This window comes from Jaculus jaculus, chromosome 8, assembly GCF_020740685.1.
Source record: "Jaculus jaculus isolate mJacJac1 chromosome 8, mJacJac1.mat.Y.cur, whole genome shotgun sequence".
Taxonomy (NCBI): domain Eukaryota; kingdom Metazoa; phylum Chordata; class Mammalia; order Rodentia; family Dipodidae; genus Jaculus; species Jaculus jaculus.
Window position 1 is genome coordinate 3,395,384 of NC_059109.1, and position 25,989 is coordinate 3,421,372.

The following is a 25,989-nucleotide window of genomic DNA, read 5'->3' on the forward strand; positions in this document are numbered from 1 at the left end:
GTTTTAGGGTAGCCTTGAACTCACGGCGATCCTCCTACCTCTTCCTCCTGAGTGCTGGGATTAAAGGCGTGTACCACCATGCCCGGCTTCAAAATAGGTCTTTTAAGGGTAGGATGTGAAGACTCCACCAGTGAACACAGCTCCAAAAAAGAAAGGGGGAAGGGTGAGGGGAACAGGGACATGACAAGTGCACTTCCCTCCTGGGGTGCTTGCAGTTTCCTTCCAAAGTCATTCAAGCCATGCCACAAAGGCAGAGTCTACCTGCGACAATGTGTCTTCAGGATTCCACTGGAGGTCTGGCTGAATATATTTCATCTCAAGTCAGGACTCTAGTCAGGGGCCAGGAAGCAGTGTCTATAAGCAGGACCTGTGGACCCTTTGGTGCTGTTTCCAATCTACTGTGTCCTGCTTGGGGATATCTTTCCTGTCCCAGTAGTATGATGGGACCCGAGGAAAACTGCCTTGCTGGATTTGGGTTCTGGGCTCCAACATGGGAAAGACAGTGCAAAGTCCACCAAATGCTGCCTCCAAATGCTGAGCACTAAGACAGCACAGCCTGCTACATACATCCATTTCTGCTAGTGTGAGGGAAGAACAAAGCCATTGCAAGTCTGAGTATTTATTAGACATTGGAAATAAAGAGAATGACTACTTCAGCCCCACGCCTTGGCTCTGCTTGGCCACAGGAGACACCATGAAGGAAGTGCACTGACCTCTCGTGTCAGGCCAGGGTTTGATCAGTGCCCTACCCCCACTCACAACCCTTTCACAACCGTTTTACTTCCCAACTAGACACCACAAGTGGCAGGTGAGGCCAGCACAAAGCCTGTCCTAAAGGCCAACACATGGCCCGCAGCAAGCTGCTCGATTACACGGCCACGCTAGGGCACGCCGTGGCCTTTCCCATCCCGTGCAGAGTGTGCTCCTATGCAATGTCAAGTGCTCCCCGGTTACAGACAGCACGCCTCCTCTGCACACTTGTGGCTGTAACATGGTCACCTGGCACGAGGGCAGGGCTGTGCTCCAGGGCACAGGACCATGTCCAGGTGAGAGTGGTGTAAGGCAAGAGAGAGAGGTCAAGGCCGGCAGCAAGCAGCACTATGGAGAAGAGCGGGCCATCAGAGATGGTGCTTGATGCTCCAGTTTCTGCGCCAGTAAAAGCATACAGCTCAAATCCTATTGTGAGCCTATGGGACTGAATTCAATCCCTGAACATGCTTCTCAGGACCTGGGCCAAGGCTGGGCTTCAATAGGAGCAGGTTTTCCTGTCTTTCGTTGTGTGGAGACAGCCGAGAAAGGTGGCTGTGTGTCCGGGGACATGAGGAAGGCTCTCCCTGAACCTCCCCAACTACAGCCTGTCGCTGGGAGAACGCGACAGAGAAAGGCGCCTCGCTGCTAGCATCAAAAATAAAAACGCAAAGTAATTGTGAGGAACTCCAGATCAGAATACCCAGAATCAAAAACAAAAACAAAACCTTAAAAACTTAAACATTTAAGCTCCTCTTTCTAAAAGTCATTTATTTACATATTATATGTCCAGTATATAATGTGTAGATAAATGTATCCTGCAGGGAAAGTGACCAGCCTACCAGACTCCAAGCACATCACAGGACATTCTTAGGAAGCTTTATCTCATAGGGTATCTTAATAAAAAAATTAAAAATCAGAGAAAATGTCTGGCTAGGGATGGATGAGACGAATGGGAACACTTCAGGACCCAAGGAGGGCAAAGCAACCCCTCGCTCAGAAGGGTAGAGTGGGCAGAGAGGAGGGACAGATCATGCACGAAGTACTCACGAGTTACCCCCAGCCCACCCTCAGGAAAGACAAACAGGCCCGTCATTCCACACCCAGCAGCAGCGCTGTCAGGACCCTCTCGGCTGCCCACCAAGCCTTGTGAAAGAGAGGCCTGTGAGGGGGTGGAAGGAGCGGGTGAGAAAGAGGACCCACGCTTCAGCCTGCTTCCCACGCCGCAGCTCTCACAGTCAGTCAGTCTGCAGTCATCTGATGCCTGACACGGAGCTCTGGGCAGAAACAGAGTACGTGGGGACTGGGGTGCCGTTGTTGGCTGAGTAGCCTTGCCGCAGCGTCTGGAAGTATGAGGCTTGCACAGGCTTGTGGTACTGAAGCACTCTTATGGCGTCTTCTATTTTAAACCACTCTCTCTTCCTTCCTGCGGGGGAATGCAGAAAGAAATCAGGACAAGTGGGAAGCAAGGAGACATTTCTGAGCCTCCAAGCTCTGAGAAGTAGAAGAATGCCAAGGAGTCAGTGCCTCACAGCTGGGTGTGGAGCACTTGGACTTGGAGGTCATCCTCAGCTACACAAGTGAATTTAAGGCCAGACTGGGAAACATGAGACTGTCTCAAAAAGGCTAACCACTCACCCACCAATAAAAAAGCAATGCTTAGTCCGGGCGTGGTGGCGCACGCCTCCCAGCACTCAGGAGACAGAGGTAGGAGGATTGCTGTGATTTCGAGGCCACCTTGAGACTACATAGTGAATTTCAGGTCAGCCTGGACTAGAGTGAGACCCTACCTCGAAAATTAAAAAAAAAAAAAAAAGCAATGCTTGGGCTGGAGAGCTGGCTCAGTGGCTAAGGTGCTTGCCTGTAAAGTCTAATGTCCCAGCTCAATTCCCCAGTACCCATGTAAAACCAGATGCACAGGTGGTGCATGAATCTGGAGTTTGTTTGCAGGGGCTGGAGATCCTGGTGCACCCATTTTCTCTGTATGTCACTCTATTATCTCTGTCTGCTTGAAAATAAATAATATATATATATATTAATCTTCCTTTAAGAGCCAAAGGACTACAAACTGCCCAGATTAACACATCTGGAAGCAGGTAGCAAGTTGATCCATCTGCCAGCGTACTGTGATATACATCACTATTACTTTTCCAGAATATGTTTTCCTTCGGCATTGAAAGCTCCAACCATCAGACCATCTCAGTACACTAGCCCAGGCTCTGTTGGAGGGCTTCAGTCACCAAGACAACAGCTTTCCTAAACACTGTGGAGGATTGTTTTTTTTTTTAATGAGAGGGGGAGGGGGAGGGAGAACTGGTGCATCAGGGCTTCCAATCACTGCAGTCGAATTCCAGAAGCATGTTCCACCTTATGCTTCTGGCTTATGTGGGATCTGGGAGTTGAACCTGGGTCCTTAGGCTTCACAGGCAAGTACCTTAACCACTAAGCCATCTCTACAGCCCCACGAGTTTTTGTTGTTGTTATTGTTTCTCCTTACAACTGAGCTGCATCTTCAGTCACTAGCTTGTGAAACAGGTTTTGTATCTGGCTCAGATAGAACTCACTATGTACCCAGGCTGGTTTCCAAGCTGAGATCCTCCCAGGGCTGCAATTACAGCAGAACCCAATTTCTCAGACTTTAGCTTCTTTTGGTGCCGGGGCTGGAAGCCAGGGCCTTGCGCACAATAAGCAAGTGCTCTACCACAGAAGCACACTCCACACAAACAGGACGAAAGGGTGTCCTAAGACACAAAACTAAGGTCCAGCTCTCACCTTTGGCCCCAGGGCCAGCAGCAGCCCAGCTTGACAGATATCAATATGTTTAGGAGATTAACCTTTTTTGGGAAAATTCAATTTGATTTTAGAAACTTGTCTAATTCTTTAAAAATCATTTTTACTTAAAATAAAAAAAGAAAATAAAATATTTTTACTTATTTATTTGCAAGCAGAGAGAGAGAAAGAAAAGAGACAACAGAGATTCAGAATGGGCATGCCAGGGCCTCCAGTCACTGCAAACAGTGCATACTCCAGATGCATGCACTACTTTGTGTATCTGGCTTTACGTGTGTACTGTGGAATCGAACCCAGGTTGTTAGGCTTTGCAGGCAAGCACATTAACTGCTGAGCCATCTCTCCAGCCCAGAAACTTGTATACTTATTTATTTTTTTAATTTTTCGAGAGAGGGTCTTGTCTAATTTTTTTTTTGGTTTGTCGAGGTAGGGTCTCACTCTAGGCCAGGCTGACCTGGAATTCACTATGGAGTCTCACGGTAGCCTTGAACTCACTGTGATCCTTCTACCTCCCGAGTGCTGGGATTAAAGGCGAGTGCTGGGATTAAAGGCGTGCCCCACCACGCCTGGCTAAACTTGTCTAATTTTTTAAGAGCCATGTTTCCAATTTATTGACCTTACGCCCAACTTCAGCCACTTTAGGCATTTCAAAATACTGACTTCCTCAACTTCAAAAACATGTCTGTGCTTATTTTATTAATCACTCAATTCTATTGCTTTTCTTCTCTCCTTCACCTCCCCTCCCTTTCCTCGAGACAAGATCTCTCTATGTAGACCAGGCTGGCCTTGGACTTGCAGTGATCCGTCTGCCTCTGCCCACGGGTGACTCATCTCTCTTGATTCTGGCTCTGCGGGGCGGGGTGGGGAGTGCCTGGCTTACCGATGTTGACCGAGTCCTCCCAGTCCTCCAGCACCTCGGTGACAATAAGCACATAGACGTACGTTCTGTGCTTCCTCTCCTGGTTCTGAAGGTACAGAGAGGGACAGGGGATTTCCTCAGAGGGTGAACTCACTCAGAGAAGCGGCGCTGACACCCGTGCCCAGGCCTGGGCCTTGACTCCCTCTGCTGCCCGTCGCTGCAGTTAAGTGGTGCGCTGTGTCCGCAGCAGGACTCTGGTCAGGTCTTACCTTCTTCCCTCCCACAGCCTCACAGGTCTGCGGTGACTTCTCAAAAGCAGACTGACTAGACAGAGGGGAGACTGTAGATGGGCGGGACAAGACGACCCCTGCTTTGGTTGCCACCTCCTGAACCAGCTGACTGAGGCACAGCTCTCCTGGCAGACGGACCTGTTCTTCATCCTGCCATTTCTGAATCTTCTACCTCCACAGTCTCTACCACACTCTACTGCCTTGTGCTTTCCTTACTTCTGCTACAGCAACTTACCTTCTCTTTGTCCTGTTTTCTCTTTTTTTATTTTTATATTTTTGTTTTTTCAAGGTAGGGTCTTACTCCAGCCCAGGCTGACCTGGAATTCATTATGTCGTCTCAGGGTGGCCTTGAATTCACGGTGATCCTCCTACCTCTGCCTCCCAAGTGCTGGGATTAAAGGTGTGAACCACCACGCCCGGCTTCCTCTACTCTTACCTCTCCCCTCACTGTCCCCCCACCTTGGAAGAAGTAGAAGAACAGTAGGAATATGGTAAACAATACTTATAATAAAAGTGCTGTGTTGTGCTGCCTTGCTCTGACTAGTCAGAGACACAGACAGCCTCTTCCAAGACTGGTTACGTGGTTATTAATACACCATAGTATTAAGGAGCTGAGCAGACTTACCTCAAAAATTCCAACCAATCTTCCCAATGTCCCTTTCACGCCAGCCTGAAAAGAAAATGAACACAGTGACTGTCAGCTGCTGATCTCATCCCAAGTCTCTTCTCGGATGTCACTTTCAGAGAGGCCATACAGTGGGTACACTCTGGGAGAGATGAGAGTTCCTCTTCTCTCACCTGGGCTTTGAAAAGCTGGCCACACACAGAGGTGGCACACACCTTTAATCCCAGCATTTGGGAGGCGGAGGCAGGAGGATGTTCATGAGTCTGAGGCCACCCTGAGACTACAGACTGAATTCCAGGTCAGTCTGGGCTAGTGTAAGACCCTACCTCAGAAAAAAAAAAAAAGAATAGGGCCGGGTGTAGTGGTGCATGTCTTTAATCCTAGCACTCGGGAGGCCAAGGAAGGAGGATCGATACGAGTTTGAGGCCATCCTGAGAGTACATAGTGAATTCCAGGTCAGCCAAGGCTAGAGTGGGACCCTACCTCAAAAAACAAACAAACAAAAGTACTAAAGTTCTTCATCAGGCCAGGGGCTGTTCCTAAGGCACTGTCCACCTTTGTTTCTGAAGCAGGGTCTCTCACTTGCCTAGAACTATTTATTTATTAAGAGAGAGAGAGAGAAAGGGGGGGGGGGGAAGAGAGGGAGAGAGGGAAAGAGAGTGAGAGAGAAAGTAGATGAGAAAAACTGGGCACAGCAGGGCTTCTACCACTGCAAATGAACTCCAGATGCATGTGCCTCCTTGTGCATCTGGCTTTACATGGGTAGTGGGGAATTAAACCCAGGTCCTTTGGCTTTGCCGGCAAATGTCATAACCACTGAGCAATCTCTCCAGTCTCCCCCTTTTTTTCTTTTTCAAGGCAGGGTCTCACAGTTATCAGGCTGACCTCGAACTCATGGCAATCCTCCTACCTCTGCCTCCTGAGAGCCACTACACCCGGTGCCCCCTCTTTTTTTTTTTTTTTTTTTACTTTTTTTTTTTTGAGGTAGGGTCTCGCTTTAGCCCAGGCTGACCTGGAATTCACTATGTAGTCTCAGGGTGCCCTTGAACTCACCATGATCCTCCTAGCACTGCCTCCCGAGTGCTGGGATTAAAGACGTGTGCCACCACGTCCGGTGGCCCCTCTCCTCATAATGTGGGTTCTGACAATTATACTAGGGTCCTCATGCAGACCATGGCTTATTCTGAAGCAATGTAGGGTATGAAGGGAAAGCCAGAGAATCACACAGTGGCATGGCTCTGTCCTTAGCTGGCAATGCATCTGTCTTTTCCCCCTACCTCAGCTTAGGTCTTCTAAAAGCCCCAGTGAGCAGGGGATGGTGGCATGTGCCTTTAATCCAAGCACTCGGGAGGCCAAGGTAGGAGGATAACTGAATTCCACGACAGTCTGGGCTAGAGTGAGACTATGCTTCAAACAACAGCAGCAACAGCAACAATAAAGTAGGCAAGGTCCTCTAAGAGCTTGCTTTTTCATTGTACTTTGTCTTGACTCTAAAGCCAACTTTCGACTCCTGAGCCGTGCACAGCTGTTCTGCCAGCAATCTGAGAGCAGGCTATCTTTACCTCTCACATGACCCTGCTTGCAGGGCGGCAGAGGTGACGGTGGCACAGCTGACAGACACCCGGGTTTACACATTTGGTAAAGGGACATGTCAGCTGGGCCCAGGCAGGCATACTGGTATGAGCTTTTGAAAAAAAAAATCTTTCAATCTCTTTATCAAAAGCCCAATTCAAGAAGAGTCTATCTAAATTTGGATTATCTACTATCCTCCATTACCTGACAAAAGTGCTTCCTTGAACTTCCACAGCACCCAGTATAGGGCTGTGCAGACTGCATTAGAGCGGGTATTTGTGCTGCACCACAGCTCTTTGATGTTCGGTCTGGGGTTTAAGGATCCTTGGATTTTCTCAGAAAGCTGCCTTTTACATCAAAGGGAAAAGTATGAGGAAGTTTTCTGCCACCAATGATAAACTGCCTGACTTAAAGTGGCTTCCTCAGCCAGGGTCTGTTTCTTCACATAAATCCAGAAGTCCACATGGCCTCAGCACAGCATCTTGGTGGCATCAGCCAGCTTCTTGAAGGTGCCTGTGGCCTTGCCTTTGTGGTCAGCTGACAGCAACAATCATGTCTGGCCCCGTCTGGCAGTGTAATTTCTTTTTGTGTAGTCCCTCTCCTCTATATAGGAGGAACAGCTTTCCCACAAGTTCCCAAGAGACAGCATTCCAGGAGCCATTACCCAGAACTGAGTCACGTGTGGCACTCCTGAGCCTGTTCGTGAGAGGGGCAGGACTCTTCATGACACACTGCAGGCAAGCCATAGCCTGCACTTCAGCATGTGGAACTAAGTACAGACGGCGTCTACACATCTAAACAGTGTTCTACTTTCTTGGCCATAAGGAAAACACAAATCAAAACTACTCCAACAGTCCATTTCACTGCTATCAGAATGGCTATTATCAAGAAAACAAATAACAGGGCTGGGGAAATGGTGTAGCAGTTAAGGTGTTTGCCTGAGAAGCCTAAGGACTCTGGTTTAATTCCCCAGGACCCACGTAAGCCAGATGCACAAGGGGGCACACGCATCTGGATTTCATTTGCAGTGGCTGCAGGCCTTGGCGGGCCCATTCTCTTGCTATCTGCCTCTTTCTCGCATGCTCGCTCGCTCGCTCTCAAATAAATAAAACAAGTAACAATAAATGCTGGTGAGGATGCAGAAAAAGAGGAACCCTTCTACACTGTTGGCGGGAATGTAATCTGGTACAGCCACTGTGGAAATCAGTGTGGAGGCTCCTGAGACAGCTAAAATTAGATTTACCATATGATCCAGTTATAGCACTCCAGGGCATTTATCCTAAGGATTCGTCTCACTACCTTAGAGATACTTGCACATCCATGTTTATTGCCACTCTATTTCCAATAGCTAGGAAATGGAACCAGCCTAGATGTCCCTTGACTGATGGGTGGATAATGAAGATGTGGTATATTTATGCAACGGAGTTCTATTCAGCAGTAAAGAAAATGAAATTATGAAGTTTTCAAGGTAATGAATGAACCTGGAAAGAATTATACTTAGTGAGGTAACCCGGTCCCAGAAAGCCAAACATTGCATGTTCCCTCTTATATGTGGGGAGCCTAGCTATGAATGTTTATACCTGTATGTGAGTTAGAGTAAAAATCTGTAGCAGAGACCAGTAAGCTAGAAAGGGGTTATAAGGGAGGGAGGAGAGGAAGGACTTAAGAGGGTGGTATTGTATATGTGTAAGCAGAAGAACAGATTACTGGAGGTGGAAAGGCCTAAGTGAGTTTGAGGCCAGCCTGAGACTCCACAGTGAATTCCAGGTCAGCCTGGGCTAGAGCAAGACCCTAACTTGAAAAACCAAAAAACAAACCAAAAAAGCAAAACCCTGCAACCACCATTTTTACCCTCATGACCTGGTTCATTCATTAGCTATTCTAACAGTGGAGAGTGGCCTCTCATGGTGACTGTCAGGCAAAGTAACCCTCTTGATCCCAATGTTTAACATGGCTCATTGAGATGCTGCACAAGAAGACTGCTTACAGATACGAGCTCACAGACACAGAAGCTTGAGTGTTACAAAGCTGACTCAAAGAACAGCTATTACTGGCCCTGCCCAACAAGGCCTCCGGCACGACGGGATGGGGTCGGGGTCTGCCTGGTCCGATGGGGGGCACGGAAGAGGAGGAGGGCGGGCGTGTCCTTGCCACACAGGCACCAGGAGGACCAGCTTTCTTCAAGGACTCTACCATTCCCGCCCCTCCGGGACCCCTCCACTACACCTGCTGCCCCATCTTTCTCTCTCCTCTGGTCCCCTCCACCTCCACACCCTCTCGTCTGCTCTCTTTCCCTGCCTGCCCCACGACCTCTCCCTCAGGTTCAGGCCCTCAACTCACCATGGGTAGTCCTCCCTCTGAGAAAGAGGGAGGAGGTACCAGGACCTGAGTTGCACAGTGGTTGTCTGGATGGGCTTAGGAGCCTTTTTGAAGGACCGCCCTGCCCCTATCCTGGGGCTTTAATCCCTTTCCAAGCCCCTGGACCTGCCCATCCTACCCCTGCCACTCCATCAGGAGATGAAAGTATGGAGGAACACCTGGCTGTCATGTACGAGAGACTGAGACAAGAGGTAAGTCAGTTGAAAAGTGGCATTCATTTATAGTGGGAAGGATATGGAGACGGTCATCCGAGTTCTTAGAACCATGAGGCAGGCATGAAATGGTGCCATGCACATTTTCCTGAGGGAACAGATTCCCCCTTATTTGGATTAGGGGAGTTACACATAGGATAAGATGACCTTTCATTTAGACGGGGGAAGACAAGGAGGCCCAAGAAATGAATCAGACTTGTGGCACAGCTGCAGTCTCATCACCTAGGAGGCCAAGGGAGGATTGTGAATTCAAGGCCAGACTGAGCTACACTGCAAAAAAAGATTCTAGCTTTCCCACTGAGTTGATGCCATCTTCTTCCACCTAGCTTCCCAACCTCTTTCTTCACTCCCACGACTACTCTCTCTATTCATCCGATGTGGAGTTCATCAATGAGATCCTGCACTTGCGTACCAAGTGAGAGTTGGGGCAAGGGTAGGTCTTGGAGGAGGACTGAGTGCTTTGCACTTAGCCCTTTTCCAGGAAGATCCTGGGCTGCTCCTCACAACTGTTCCCTAATTCCTTGGACAGAAGACAGCTTGGTTTTCTGAGTCTGCTGTCATATTCCCTCTTCACAGAGGCCGGACATGGTACTGACTCTTTGCCACTTCCTGGCCTGGGACTATTTTGCACAGCTTCGGGTGGAGGTTCTACAGCTGACCCGCCACCCTGAGAACTGGACTCTGCAAGCCTGCTGGTGGCTGGTGGGACAACCTATCCACATGCTTTGACTGCGTTTCTACAAGCATGATAAAGAGGGGATCCCAGGCCTACGATGCCTATTCCACCTTCTACGTGAATTCCAGTGGACTCATCTGTTGCCATCACACAGACAAGCTGATGCTTCACAGTCACCTTCAGCGCCTGTGAAGAAGCTGCTGATGGGAGCTCTGGTGGCCCTGGGGCTGTCAGAGCCGGAGCCCAGCTTACATGTGTGTCCCAAGGCCTGATCCAAACTCTGGTGGAGGCAGCACTGAAGACGCACAAGAGGTGGAGGTGGCCAAGTTTCTCCCGAGCCAGCTGCCTTCCACTCTGCTCGCTCCTTCCCTTCCTCCCTTCCCATTTCATGCTGTGTAAAGCTGCTATGTAATTTAACTTGTAAATAATAAAGTTTAAGTGATGATATGAAAAAAAGAACAGTTATTACTAGATAATCCATTGATAATCCTTTAACTAAAGTGATTCTCTGACATCACAGAAATAGATTCCACTGAACATCACAGTCCCTGGATAGGCAGGAACACTCCCTCAGATTCTCAGGTGTAAGGACTTTTTCTATAATGTAACCTTAACCTGGGCTTGGCAGCTCATGTCTATAATCCCAGTGTTCTAGAGGCCAAGGTAAGAGAAATGCTATGAGCTCCAGGTCAGCCTGGGCTACAGTGAGATCTTGCCTCAACACAAACAGAAACTATACTCTCTCTGAGGCCAGTATGGTGCCCCACCCCTGTAATCCCAACACTTGGGGGGTGGAGGCAGGAGGATCATGAGTTCAAGGCCAGCCTGGGCTACATGAGACTTCTTCTCAAAAAAGCAAAGTAAAGGCTGGACTGACAGAACTTGTGGGTCAGTGGCACTGGGACTATCCTCTACATCCTCAACCACAAAAGTGGCAGAGAGGAACAAAGCAGAGCAGAGCCAGATGACACGGATACAGTGGTGTTCAAGAAGCCATGTGGAGCCGGGTGTGGTGGCACACACCTTTAATCCCAGCACTCGGGAGGCAGAGGTAGGAGGATTGCCATGAGTTCGAAGCCACCCTGAGACTACAAAGTGAATTCCAGGTCTGGGCTAGAATGAGATTCTACCTCAAAAAAAAAAAAAACAAAAAACAAGCCACCTGACCGGCTTGGGGCGCATGCCTTTAGTCTCAGCACTCTGGAGACTCAGGCAAGAGGATCTCCCAGAGTTCAAGGCCAGCCTGGACTACAGAGTGAGCTAAAACTCTCCCTGGGCTAAAGTGAGACCCGCCTCAAAAAGACCACCACTGGTGCTGGGGAGATGGCCCAGTGGTTAAAGGCACTTGCTTGCAAGCCTGAAGGCCCGGGTTTGATAGTCAGATTCACAAAGTGGAGGATGCATCTGGACTTTGTATGCAGTGGCAGACTTTGTACGCAGCGGTCCCTATGCTCCCATTCTCTCTAAGAAACATTTTCTTTAAACAGAAAAGAACACCATGACAACAGCAACAAAGGCCACCTGACCCCTTCCACCTTGTCCGAAGGACAGGATCGAAGAGATCAACAACCAGGGAGAGTCACGGACTAGTCAAAGTACTTCTTGGGCGCAGAGGCCACTACTAGTTGCAGTGGGAACACTGTACCTGCTGTGTGGAGCGCTGACTCTCCTACCCTCGGCAACAAGCACTGGCTCGACAGGACAGAGGGTCACGAAGATGCAGCAGATGGACCCCCCCAGCTTAACGTCCACGCCTGTGCTGCCAGCCGTGGAGAACTGGGGACAGGAGGCGGTTCTCACGACGGTCCTGAGGGGCTGGGGTCATGGCTCAGCAGTTCAGGCACTTTTTGCAAACATCCTAAGGGGAAAAGCTTTGATGCTGCAGGAATAGCAAGGAGGCAACCAGTATGGCCGAGGCACAGTGAGAAGCAGCGCGAGAGCAGAGGTTGTCTTGCTCCAGACCAATCTAATGGCCTCAGCTTTCCAAACGTGGTCTGACCTGGCTTCTTTATTTTCGCTGGGAGTGTGTGTAGTGTGTGTAGTGTGGGGGGTGTGGCCTGGTGCGTGCATGTGCGCGTGCATGCGTGTGTGCGTGTGTGCATGTGCGCACGCGTGGACAGGAGACCACTAATGTCCTCTACAGTTGTTTGCAATGCTTTCTTGAGGTGGGGTCTCTCACTGAACCCAGAACTGCCTTTTTCAGTCAGACTGGCTGACCAGCAAGTGCCTACAATTCTCTGCTCCTGGCTCCCCAAGGACTGAGGTTACAGGTATGCATGGCCACTCTCAGCTTGATGTGGTTTCTTTTAAAGGAATTTTGCCTGCTATGCTGAAAATAAACTTAAGTGGGCAAGGGTGTAGGAGGGACGAGTGAGTCATGGTGAGAGGAGACGGTGATTTGATAGAGACAGATGGTGAAAAGTGGATATATTATATTTGAAGGCAGAGCCAACAGGATTTGCTGACAACTACCCTGGGGATGAGAACAGAACGAATCCAAGGGCTGCGGAGATGGCTCAGCAGTGAAAGGCACTTGCTTACAAAGCCTGTTGCCCAGGGGTTCAGTTCCCAATTATCTATGCTAAGCTGGGTGGGAATTCATTTGTAGTGGCAAGAGGTGCTGCCCAGCCATGAGCAAATAAATAAAAATGAATTCTTTTTTTGTTTTTTCTAGGATCTCACTGTAGCTCAGGCAGACTATGGGTTCACTATGTGGTCTCAGTTAGCCTCGAACTCACAGTGATCCTATCTCTGCCTTCCGATTGCTAGGATTAAAGGCACGTGCCACCACACCTGGCAATTATTATTATTTTGGTTTTCTGAGGTAGGGTCTCACTCTAGCCCAGGCTGACCTGGAATCACTGTGTAGTCTCAGGGTGGCCTCAAACTCATGGCAATCCTCCTACCTCTGCCTCCCAAGTGCTGGGATTAAATGCATGTGCCACCACACCCAGCTTAAAATATTTTTTTAAAGTTAGTAAAACTCAACTTGTATTTCCAGCTTAATATGGCCAAATATAGAATACCATAGAGAAAGAAATGGGTTTTGTAAATTATGTACTCCTTATAGATAATCCTTTTCATCTGACTAATCCTCCTCAAAAATAAGATCTACTCACAAGTTATATAAGACTACATGTTTATAAATTATAAAAGCTGAGCATATATGGTCTTTTGTGGTTTATCAAATGAACTAGCTGAAGAAAAATAAATGAAAACACCTCTTAGCCAATTTCTATTTTACTTCTACTATATTTCCCAGTTTCAATACACAAGGAGGATCACCAAAACACTGCAATCCCTAAACCAGAGGTGGTGGCTCCCAGTACTCAGAGGGGCAAATGTAGGAGAATCACCTTGAGTTTAAGGCCAGACTAGGCTACAGAGTGAATTCTAGGTCAACTTGGGCTAGACTGAGACCCTGCCTCAAGAAAACAAAATGAAACAAACAAAAAAAACCCCAAAACCGTATAATTCCTTAGACTTCGCAGGCAAGCACCTTAACCGCTAAGCCATCTCTCCAGCCCAAATAAATTTTTAAAAAGAAAGGATCCTTTCTGGGCATGGTGGCGCACATCTTTTTTTTTTAATTTTTATTTATTTATTTATTTGAGAGCGACCGACACAGAGAGAAAGACAGATAGAGGGAGAGAGAGAGAATGGGCACGCCAGGGCTTCCAGTCTCTGCAAACGAACTCCAGACGCGTGCGCCCCCTTGTGCATCTGGCTAACGTGGGACCTGGGGAGCCGAGCCTTGAACCAGGGTCTTTAGGCTTCACAGGCAAGCGCTTAACTGCTAAGCCATCTCTCCAGCCCGGTGGCGCACATCTTTAATCCCAGAAGCAGAGGTAGAAGGATCACTGTGAGTTCAAGGCCAACCTGAGACTACATAGTGTGAATTCCAGGATAGCCTGGGCTAGAGTGAAACCCTACTTGAAAAACAAAAACAAAAAAAATTGACGGTGTCTAAAGCCGGGTGTGGTGGCCCATGCTTTAATCCCAGCACTCAGGAGGCAAAGGTAAAAGGTTTGCCATGAGTTCGAGGCCACCCTGAGACTACATAGTGAATTCCTGGTCAGCCTGGGCTAGAGGGAGACTCTGCTTCGGCAAAAGAAAGATGTCCTCTAGTGTACTGGTTTAGGCAACTGACAGGCAGGGTGAGGACTGCTGGAGCAGCAGGTCGGCGGCAGCAGGAGAGTAAGAGCTGTGTGCCTGGGATCCAGATGCCCACTGGGCATGAGCAGCCCAACCACGCACCCCATGTTTAAAGCCCTGCAGTCACCAAGGAATAAATGAGAGGCAGGTGAGGGCAGACTGGATTCAACACTAACAACACTAAGAGGAAAGGTGGTAAGGTGTTGGCAAAGATGTGGAAGGGACACTGAGCAAGCACTAGGAGGTTACTCAGGCTCTCCTGCCTAACAATACTCTGCCCCTGGTGGGCGGTGCCTCTCCCAGAAGCCCTAGCGGTCACGGGCATGTGGCACCTGTCTGCAGTCATGGACACATACTTCCTGGGAGGAAGTGTGCGGTGCAAAGACTCATCCAGGCTTTGTGAGCAGGCCTCCAGGGCTGATGCACTCTCTAAACTAAGCCAGTATCGCCACCAAGGAGTCGCAAATATGCACAGCCTCAGGACTCTTCACTCTCAGCTGATTAGCATATTTGATTTGGGGAGGGGGTCTCATGTTGGTAGCACAGACTAGCCTTAAACTCCTGAATCCTGCTTCTGCCTGTACTCCGAGTGCTGGGTTACCAGTGTGTGCCAGCTTGATGATTCCTTATGAAAGACTTCTGACGCAAGCATTTTACACCCTTTGACATTACACCTGGAACTGCAAGTCTACTCAGTGATCTGCACGTGACCCACTCTTTCAAAACTCCCTTGCCTACATGGAATACTGTAACCAAAATTTAAAAGCTAAACTGGAAGAATAGCAAGAAAAGTTTTGAAGCAAAAAGTAAGTTAGCATCAAGCAAGCGCCTAGCTGAAGCTCAATGAGGGCTTAGGTGAGAGCTTGCCTGTTTCCTAACGTCCAAGGAAGGAACTCCAGGGAGAATTTCAGCAATTCTGCTTTTTCTGTTTGTTTGTTTTCGATGTAGGGTCTCGTTCTAGCCCGGGCTGACCTCAAATTCACTATGGGGTCTCAGGGTGGCCTCCAACTCATGGTGGTCCTTCCACCTCTGCCTCCCAAGTGCTGCTGGGATTAAAGACGTGAGGCCCAACACGCCCAGCTACAATTCTACTTTTTTTTCTTTTGGTTTTTCGAGGTAGGGTCTCCCTCTAACCCAGGCTGACCTGGAACTCACTATGGAGTCTCAGGGTAGCCTTGAATTCACGGTGATTCTCCCACCTCTGCCTCCCAAGTGCTGGGATTAAAGATGTGAGCCACCATGCCCAGCTGTGATTCTACTTTTAACCTGAACTCAAAAATATCCCTTCAGAATTCCTCGAGAGACAGGGACAAGAATGGTTATGTTATTAGGTTCCTTTTTCTATTTCTTTTTTAATTTTTTTTGGCTTTTCGAGGTAGGGTCTCACTCTGGCACAGGCTGACTATGGAGTCTCTCAGGCTGGCCTCGAACTCATGGCGATCCTTCTACCTCTGCCTCCCAAGTGCTGGGATTAAAGGCGTGTGTCACCACGGCTGCACCTTTTTCTATTTCTTTTAATGCTTATGCAGCAAGTACTTTAACCACTGAGTCAGCTTCAGGTTCCTTTTTCTTATTCTTCTTTAAAATTTTTTGTGTATTTTTATTTTTATTTATTTGAGAGTGACAGAGAGAGAGAAAGAGGCAGTTAGAGAGAGAGATAATGGGTGTGCCAGGGCATCCAGCCTCTGCAAATGAACTCCAGATGCATGTGCCCCCTTGAGCATCTGGCTAACGTGGGTTCTGGGGAATCGAGCCTCGAACCGTGGTCCTTAGGCTTCACAGGCAAGTGCTTAACCACTAAGCCATCTGTCCAGCCTAGGTTCCTTTTTCTTGAAAGTATCTTTTTATATAGCCCAGACTTTGAAATTCTGGCTAATTTTATAAGAATTTAACTCCAGCCTGTTTTAATTTGCATTTATCTGATGACCACTGTCAATAAGATAGATATTTTTTCACTTTCTTCTCTCCACCTAGACATGGGAAGAGTCAGGGAAGAACAACTGTGCTCACCTTTCCAGTCTGTCTAGGGCTGGTAGGTCACTGAGCAGTACTTTGCTCTCCTCTGGCCCAGAACACTTCACAACTGTGACTCCTCAACCAGGCTATCACAGCCTCCAGCACCCCGATGGCCTCATGGCCAGGCTCTCTCTGTGCATCACAGGCCCACAGCGGGAGTCTGCGGGTTACTAAGCAAGCAGGAGTAACCCAGCAACCAGGATCTGGGGACAGAAGGAACCCTGAGACCTGCCAACATAGTGGACGCGGGTGCTTTTCCTGATGGTGTCAGTTTGTGTGACTGTCACATAGTAGGACGGGATGAACTGACGAGATGCTCTGTAGCCTTAAGGAAGGTCTGTGACCTACATGGAAGTCAAAGCCAATTGGAGTCATCGGAGCTAAAAACGCCAATACTTTGTCCTGTGCTCCCAGGTCATGAGGCCACTGGGGATGACTGACACGTCTACACTGGCCCCCTGGGAAGTCACCTGTCTTCCTGAGCAGGGAGGATACGGAGACCCAAACAAAACTGGTGTATAGTCTGAAACAGGAGTCACAATTGAGGAGTAATCAGTCCTCCTGACTTTCCAAAAAAGGGAAAACTACTTGGCCAGCACAGCCCTGACTCCTCCCAACAGACAGAAAACACCAGTAAGCTATAGGGCTACTCCTGGACCCCTAAAGTCTCTTTGGAGAGCCATTAGTAACCTCCTCCAAAATTAATCCTTAATTAAATTTTGGCTATCTGCATGGTCTTAAACACTCAAGAGAGAAATGTATAACCAAAGGTTAAAAAAAACCCTTCAATATATAAATGGCCTATTAAGTTATAAAACAAGAGCTTTCTAAGAGGAGAAACAAGCAAGGTCTTAAGACATGTTGTCACCAGCTCTACTAGTTCCAATTCTATGATAAGGAAAAACAACCACAGATGTCAAAAGCGTTATTTTCAAAACTGGAATATCGGGCTGGAGAGATGGCTCAGCGGTTAAGTGCTTGCCTGTGAAGCCTAAGGACCCCGGTTCGAGGCTTGGTTCCCCAGGTCCCACGTTAGCCAGATGCACAAGGGGGCGCACGCGTCTGGAGTTCATTTGCAGAGGCTGGAAACCCTGGCGTGCCCATTCTCTCTCTCTCCCTCTATCTGTCTTTCTCTCTGTGTCTGTCGCTCTCAAATAAATAAATAAAAAATTTAAAAAAAAAAGTTTAAAAAAAAAACAAACTGGAATATCTATAGATGACTGACCAAAGGTCGCTTAGTTCAAAAGACTTCCTTATACTGGGAACAATGGTGAATCTCTTCTAACTTGTGCCAGGACATCCTTAAATAAGTCCTGAGACCAAAAATGTATTTATACAGCCTTTAATGGTACCAACATTTGGCCCTGCTTACCCCCAGGACAAATTTAAAAAGGTACACTCTGGGGCTGGAGAGATGGCTTAGCAGTTAAGCGCTTGCCTGTGAAGCCTAAGGACCCTGGTTCAAGGCTCGGTTCCCCAGGTCCCACATTAGCCAGATGCACAAGGGGGCGCACACGTCTGGAGTTTGTTTGCAGTGGCTGGAAGCCTTGGTGCGCCCATTCTCTCTCTCTCCCTCTATCTGTCTTTCTCTCTGTGTCTGTCACTCTCAAATAAATAAATAAATAATTTTTAAAAAAAGGTACAACTCTGGAAGGCTATTATACAAAATATGGTATCAAAGTTAAATGTTGTGTGTATGTTTCTGATTACTGCTAATATCTCGACTATTTAACAAGTCATACAGAAACAGATTCAGGCCATTTCAGACACTACTGTGTCATGCAATGAGCAGTTCTAGGAGAAAACCTCAGCTAGCTCATGCTCAGATGGTCTAGACTTAATTCCTAAATATTCCGAATTATCTCAAAGACTGACTGGCCTCCACCAGAGCTCCTCCCTGGAGCCAACAGGCCATAGCTCAAAGACACCTGAGGCTCCACAGGGACGCTCCTGATCATATTGGTGCTTCTATTTGAATCTCCTTTCTCCAGTTTTGTCCTTTAGCATGGACAAGTGTCACAAACCAATTAAAAATCTTAACAGTAGAAACTGAAGGCTAGGGAGATGGCTCAATGGTTTATTAAGGTGCTTGCTTACAAAGCCTAATGGCCCAAGTTCAATTCCATAGTCAGCCACATAAAGCCAGGTGCAAAGGGGAGCAAGCATCTGGCACTTACCTGCAGTGGCAAGAGATCCTGGCACGCTCCCCCATACGTGCAAATAAATTCATTTAAAAATTACACTATGGGCTGGAGAGATGGCTTAGCGGTTAAGCACTTGCCTGTGATGCATAAGGACACCAGTTCGAGGACGGATTCTTCAGGACATACATAAGCCAGATGCACAAGGAAGCGCATGCATCTGGAGTTTGTTTGCAGTGGCTGGAAACCCTGGTGCACCCATTCTCTCTCTCTCTCTCTCTCTCTCTCTCTCTCTCTCTCTCTCTCTGCCTCTTTCTCTGTCGCTCTCAAATAAATAAAATAAATCTTAAAAAAAATTACAGTAAATTTCAACTATGAAACAACAGGTTGTGAGTTCAAGGTCAACCTGGGCTACACAGTAATATCCTGTCTCTAAAAATCAACCAATCAATCATCAATCAAATAATACCTTAGAGGCTGGGTGTGGTGGTGCACACCTTTAATTCCAGCACATAGGAGGCAGAGGTAGGAGGCTTGCCTTGAGTTCGAAGGTCACCCTGAGACTACATAGTGAATTCCGGGTCAGCCTGGGCCAGAGTGAGACTCTACTTCGAAAAGCCAAAATAATAATAATGATGATGATGATGCCTTAGAATAAGAGCCTTAAGGGGCTGGAAAGGTAGCTCAGTGGTTAAGGTGCTTGCCTGCAAAGCCTAAGGACAGGGTTTGATACCTCAGGACTCACATAAAGCTAGATGAACAAGGTGGAGCATACACCTGGAGTTCGTTTGCAGTGGCTGGAGGCCCTGGTGTGCTGATTCTCCTTTCTCTCAAATAAACACATAAAAATAAAATATTAAAAAAAAAAAAACAAGCCAAGCGTGGTGGTGCCTGCCTTTAATCCCAACACGCAGGAGGCAGAGACTTCAAGGACACCCTCAGACTACATAGTAAATTCCAGGTCAGTCTATGCTAGATAGAGTGAGACCCTCCCTACCTCGAAATCCCCCCCCCCACAAAAAAAAAAAAACAAGAAAAGAAAAAACAAGAAAAAAGGCTATAGAAAAAATGTCTTAGCGGTTAAAGTGCTTGCCTGTGAAACCTAAGGACCCAGGTTCTATTCCTTAGTACCCATGTAAAGCCACATACGCAAGGTGGCACATGCGTCTGGAGTTCATTTGCAGTGGATAGAGGCCCTGGTGTGCCCATTCTTTCTCTATCTGCTTTTCTCTCTCTCTCAAAAAAAAAAAAAAAAAAAAAAAGAATAAGAACCTTAAAACTATTGCTTTTGCATGCAGGTGTACTAGAGATGGGCCTGATACAGGTTAGGCAAGTGCTCTACCACTGAACCACACCCCCAGCCCCACACTGTTTCTATTTCTATTTTTACTTATTTATTTAAGAGAGGGAGAGAGAGAGAGAGACAGAGAAAGAGGCAGAGGGAATGAGTGGGCACACCAGAGCCTCCAGCTGCTGAAAACGAACTTTAGACCCATGTGCTACCTTGCACATCTGGTTTATGTGAGTCCTGGGGAACTGAACATGGGTCCTTTAGCTCTGCAGCCAAGCGCCACTAAGCCATCTCTCCAGCTCCCCCCTTCCCTTTTTTTTTCCCCAGATAAAGTCTCACTCTAACCCAGGCTGACCTGGAATTCACTATGTAGTCTCAGATTAGCTTCAAACTCACAGTGATCCTCCTACCTCTACATCCCAAGGACTGCGATTAAAGACATGTGCCACCACACACACCTTTTTAAATTTTTTTTTAAAGAAAAAAAAATTTTTTAACTCTAAGCTTCAACATTTTACTTATTTGAGTGCATGTGTGTGTGTGTGAGAGAGAGAGAGAGAGAGTATGGGTATGCCAGGGCTTCTAGATGCTGCAAACAAATATCTGCTTTACGTGAGTACTGGAAATGAATCCATACCAGCAGGCTTTGCAAGCAAGTGCCTTTAACTACTGAGCTATCTCCCCAGTCCTGCCTTTATTTATTTTTACAATTTATTAATTTATTTTTTTGCTTTTTTGAGGTAGGATCTCACTCTTGCTCAGGCTGGCCTGGAATTCACTATATAGTCTCAGGGTGGGGCTGGAGTGATGGCTTAGTGGTTAGCACTTGCCTATGAAGTCTAAGGACCCAGGTTCAAGGCTTTATTCCCCAGGACCCACGTTAGTCAGATGCACAAGGGGGTACACACGTCTGGAGTTCATTTGCAGTGGCTGGAATCCCTGGTGTGCCCATTCTCTCTCTCTCTCAAGTAAATAAAAATAAACTAAAAAAACCTAAAAAAAAATACATAGTCTCAGGGTGGCCTCAAACTCACAGTGATCCTCCTACCTCTGCCTCCCGAGGGCTGGGACTAAAGGCGTGAGCCGCCACATCGGGTGACATATGATCTCTTGACACAGGTTCACTCACTGGCCTGGGACTCGCCAAGTAGGCTAGTCTATTTGGCCAGCAGAGCCCCAGGGATCCACCTGTCTCTGCCTCCTTAGTGCTGAGATTACAAACATGATCTCATACCTATCTATGTTGTTATTTTATTTTAATTTAGGCTTCTCCCCTCCCCCTGAGGTAGGGTCTTGTTTAGCCCAGGCTGACCTGAAACCTCGAACTAACGGTAATCCTCTACCTCTGCCTCCCAAGTGCTGGGATTAAAGACATGTGCCACCATGCCCAACTTTATTTTTACTTTTATCTTATTTTTAAAAGTTTATTTATGTATTTATTTTTATTTGAGACACAGAGAGAAAGAGAATGGGTGCATCAGAGCCTCTAGCCATTGCAAACTAACTCAAGATGCATGCACCCCCTTGTGCATCTGGTATACGGGTGACCTGGAGAATCGAACCTAGGATCCTTAGGCTTTGTAGACAAGCTTTTCTTAAAAAATATTTTATTTATGTATTTATTTATTTGCTACAGAGAATGAGGCAGAGAGAGAATGGGCATGTCAGGGCTTTCAGCCACTGTAAACGAACTTCAGATGCATGCACCTCCTTGTGCATCTGGCTTATGTGGGTCCAGGAGAATCAAACCTGGATCCTTTGGCTTTGCAGGCAAATGCCTTAACCTCTAAGCCATCTCTCTAGCCCAAGACAAGCTTCTTAACCATTGAGCCATCTCTCCAGTCCCCTCCCTCCTTTTTGTTTTTCTGGTTTTTTCCAGATAGGGTCTCACTCTAGCTCAGGCTGACCTGGAATTCACTCTGTATTCTCAGGGTGACCTCAAACTCACAGCGATTCTCCTACCTCTGCCTCCCAAGTGCTGTAATTAAAAGTGTGCGCCACCACACCCAGCTCTAAAAATTTTTGTTTATCTGCAAGGAGAGAGGAGAGAGAAAAAAAATGAGCATGCCAAGGCCTCTTACAGCTACAAACCAACTCCAGATACATGTACCATTTTGTGCATATGGCTTTACATAGTTCTAGGGAACTGAACCCAGGCTGGCAGGCTTTGCAAGCAATGATTTTAATCACTGAGCCATTTCCCTAGCCCAACCTGCCTCTATTTGCTTTTTTGAAGTAGGATCTCACTCTAGTCCAGGCTGAGCTAGAATCCATTATAGAGTCTCAGGGCGGTCTCAAACTTACAGTAATCCTCCTACCTCTGCCTTCTGAGTGCTGGGATTAAAGGCCCATCTACCACACCTGGTGCTGCCTCTATTATTATTATTATTAGTTTTTCAAGGTAGGGTCTCACTCTAGCTCAAGGTGACTTGGAACTCTGTAGTTTCAGTCTGGCCTTATCTGTCTCTATTTTTAATGATAACATTTTATAAACCACACTAATAGATTATCCCAGTCAAAACACCCATATATTTAATTAATATGGTAACCAACTCAAAACATGAGATAAAACTCAGAATTCATGTTTTCTTAGAGTCAATGTATCTACAGAAGTTTTGGCAAAAGCCAAAATGATACTAACTGAACCCTAAAGATGGCTCCAGCAGTGACCATGGACATAACCCAGGAGCTGCCAGCTCATCCCCAACCATTTGGAGCAGAGAGGCATTCCTCTGAAGAGCAGCCAGAGCTGAATTGCTAGTGATCACCTGTGAGGGCAGCCTGGAGCCAGATATGCCAAGGGTTCCTTATCCCCAACCTGAAACTGAGAAGGCAAGCCCTTCCCAAGCTCTCAGCTCCAAGCAGGAGATTTAATACCGATCCAGTTACAGATCTGAAAGCTAACCCAGAGAGCTGTGGGATTTACTCCATCCTCTAGTATAAAATGGCCTCACACCTGCCTCACTTTTAAAGTCAGTTGTTTCACCTAAGAACAAGCTTTTGGCCTCTCTAATTCCATTATCTACTTACCTAAAGAAGCAGGCTAAAAAGCCAAGGGAGTAGTGGTGCATGCCTTTAACCCCAGCACTTGGGAGGCAGAGAGAGGAGATCTCTGAGTTTGAGGCCACCCTGAGACTACATATTGAAATTCCAGATCAACCTGAACTACAGAGACCCTGCCTCGAAAAAAACAAAACAAGAGGTTACCATGAGACTATATAATGAATTTCAGGTCAGCCTCAGCTAGAACAAGACCCTACCTTGAAAATCCAAAAAATGAAAAGTAAGATCAAGATGCTTCCTCACACAGCAATGGCACTGGGTGATGAAGGCTGGTTAAGACTTTATGACAGAGCCCAATTCCCACCCGGGTCCTTAAAGGAAGACATTGGCAGACTAAGGTCATCTGTTCAGTGTCCTCAGAGATATGAGTCTCATGATGCTGCAAACCAGGTCACCAAGTAAAAGAGAGGGCTAAAAGGATGGCTTAGCAGTTAAGGTGCTTGCCTGCAAAGCCAAAGGACCCTAGTTTGATTCCCCAGGACACATGTAAGCCAGATGCACAAAGGGGCGCATGCATCTGAGGCTCATTTGCACTGGCTGGAGGACCTGGTGTGCCCATCCTCTCTCTACCTGCCTATTTCTCTCCCTCTAACTCTCAAGTAAATCAAATGAATTAAAAAAAGTAAAGTTCCTGAATAAAATTTTGACTCAATGTCAGAAACACTTCTCAAAAAAAAAAGAAAGAAAAAGAAAAGACAGACACGGAGCCTTGATGAAGGTGGTTTAGGAAAAGCGGCGTCCACCGCACCACTGTCTTCCACAGTTCCCAGTTTAGGACTTTCCATACGGCTGCTCAGAGTAAGCACTTATAAGCCGGGTGTCCTAGTGCGCGGAGGCAGAGGTAGGAGGGTCAATGTGAGTTCAAGGCCAGCCTAAGACTATATAGATGACGCGGCAAAAGGATACAAGTTTCAGGCCAGCCTGGACTACACAGCAAGATGTCTCAAAAAAGGGAGGGTGAGGGGTGGGGGCTGGAGAGATGGCTGAGTTAAGGGCAGCTGGTGGTCCAGGTTTGATTTCCTGTATGAACAAAGCATAGCCTGTGTCTGGAGTTTGTTCGCAGTGGCAGGGGACCCTGGTGTGCCCATAGTCGATGTCCTTCTGTCTGCCTAATAATATATTTTTTTAATCAATCAATTTTTGGTTTTCTGAGGTAGGGTCTCATTCCAACCCAGGGTGACTTGGAATTCACTATGTAGTATCAGAGTGCCATCAAAATCACAGTGATCCTCTTAACTCTGCCTCCAGAGTGCTGGGAATAAAGGTGTGTGCCATCACACCTGGCTGTGACATATTTAAAAAGAAAAAAAAAAAATCAAACAAAAAGCTAAGCTAGGTGGGTCCTGGGGAATCAAACCTAGGTCCTTTGACTTTGCAGGCAAGTGCCTTAACTATCTCTCCAGTCCCATCATTATACTTTTTGGAGTCAGGGCTTCATATATCCCAATCTGACCTTGAACTCAACATGTAGCTGGTGATAACCCTGAAGTGATCCGTCTGCCTCCGCCTCCTGAGTGCTGAGAGCAGAGATGTGTGCCGCCAATCCCAGTTTACGTAGTGTTGGGGGTGGAACCCAGGGCTTCAAGCATGGCAGGCCAGCAGCCACATCCCCAGCTTGTTTTTAATTTGTTTGCAGCACTCAGGGTAGAACCCAGGACCCTGCACACGCTAGACAAGTGCCCCACCCACCACTGAGCTATACTCCAGCCCTCTGGCTATGTTCTAAGTGCCATATGTCCCTATAGTCATGCAAGGAAAGGCATTTTCAAAATGCTGCCCATGTGTGCTACAGAAATACACAGGGACAGCAAAACACTGCTGGGCTCAAGTCCTAAACACAGAAGCGTCTGAAGAGCAGAGCGGGCTGTCAGCACAGGCTGGGGAGGAGGACTGGCTCCTTCCTCTTCGCTTTGAGCTGCAGTGTTTCCCGCTTTCCCTACGCTAACCACCCCACCACTGCCAACCTGGTGTTGGGGACTGAACGCCGGGCCTTGCACATGCTAGGAAAGTGCTCTCCACTCAGCCACACTCCCACTCCCAGCCTTCTTTACTGTCAGAGCTGAGAATGAGGGGACTAAGGGTTCGTGACTTCGCTTGTGGTTGCTGTGGAGTATTTGGTAAGGGAGCATAGACAGGCGCTCAGCCCACGTACGCTGCACCTAAGACGGCTACACACAACGGAAGAGGGCCTCCTTGCTGACTCCGGCTCACACTCACGGGCGCAGCCTGCAGCCCATGGCCAGGAATGCAAAGGAGACATGGGCCCCTTCCTTCTCCTCGACACTAACCCAGGCTGTTCCCCACGTCGCAGGTGGCAGAGGCAACACTGGACAAGAGCCACAAGAAGACACGAAGGACAGACGGGCCCTTCTACAGGTGCCGCTGCAGCCCTCTTCCAGCACCATATCAGCCAGCAAGGGGCAGGTGAGCCTTCGGTGCGGCCTGGCTGTGGGGAGGAGCGCGTCTCCTCAGCGAGTGGTGCGGGCCCAGACCCACGGACAGGACAAGCCGCGGCGGCCCGCCTCAGAGCCCACCTCTTCACATACTTCCCGCGCTGCTGCCACGCTCGGCTCCTCCTCGGGCTCCATGCCTCCTCCAGGGACAATCCATCGGTCTGGATGGCGACTACTGCTCACGAGCAGCACCTAAGTCACAGAGGGCACAGGGAGGTTAGGATTCAAAACGACCCACACAGCCGGGCACGGTGGCGCACGCCTTTAATCCCAGCCCTCGGGAGGCAGAGGCAGGAAGATTGCCCTGACTTCGAGGCCTCCCCGAGACTCCACAGTGAATTCCAGGTCAGCCAGGGCAAGAGCGAAACCTTACCTTGAAAAACCAAAAACAAACAAAAAAAGTGAAAAGTCAAAAGGACACCTCCATGTAAACTCAGAGCTTATACCATACATAGCGAAGAGACAAGGAACTTTTCTCCCCGTTTACACTCTTCCAAGTAACCTTTCCCAATCTGACTTTCCCTTGCTCTGCCCAGTGCAGGTCAAGGGCATCTTCTGGCAAAAGCCCTCCCCTCAGACTCAGTGGACTGTCCAGTTCATCTCATGTTCCTTTCTCTAAAAGCCCTGAGAACACATACCTAGCAAGGTGACAAAGACTTAAAAATAATCTCGGCTCAGTTGTTAAGAGCACTCGCTGCTTAAGTATGACAGTCTCCTGGG

General features: G+C 47.8%; 1 protein-coding gene and 1 pseudogene across 2 annotated transcripts in view; one reads left to right on the top strand and one right to left on the bottom strand.

Moving 5' to 3' along the window:
• Positions 1 to 603: 603 nt before the first annotated feature.
• Positions 604 to 25,989, bottom strand: part of Nudt3 (nudix hydrolase 3) — a 55,169-nt gene continuing 29,783 nt past the window's right edge. The window contains exons 2-5 of one of the 2 annotated variants that reach the window (XM_045155689.1): positions 25,363 to 25,461; positions 5,312 to 5,356; positions 4,418 to 4,502; positions 604 to 2,173 (exon numbers count right to left, since the gene is read on the bottom strand). In XM_045155689.1, the coding sequence (XP_045011624.1) occupies positions 2,001 to 2,173; positions 4,418 to 4,502; positions 5,312 to 5,356; positions 25,363 to 25,461 (402 nt within the window). In that variant the 3' untranslated portion in view covers positions 604 to 2,000. Of the gene's footprint in view, positions 2,174 to 4,417; positions 4,503 to 5,311; positions 5,357 to 25,350; positions 25,462 to 25,989 lie in introns of both variants that reach the window. The other variant, XM_045155688.1, reaches the window with a different exon arrangement.
• On the top strand, positions 8,969 to 10,422 carry LOC105944739 (annotated as a pseudogene).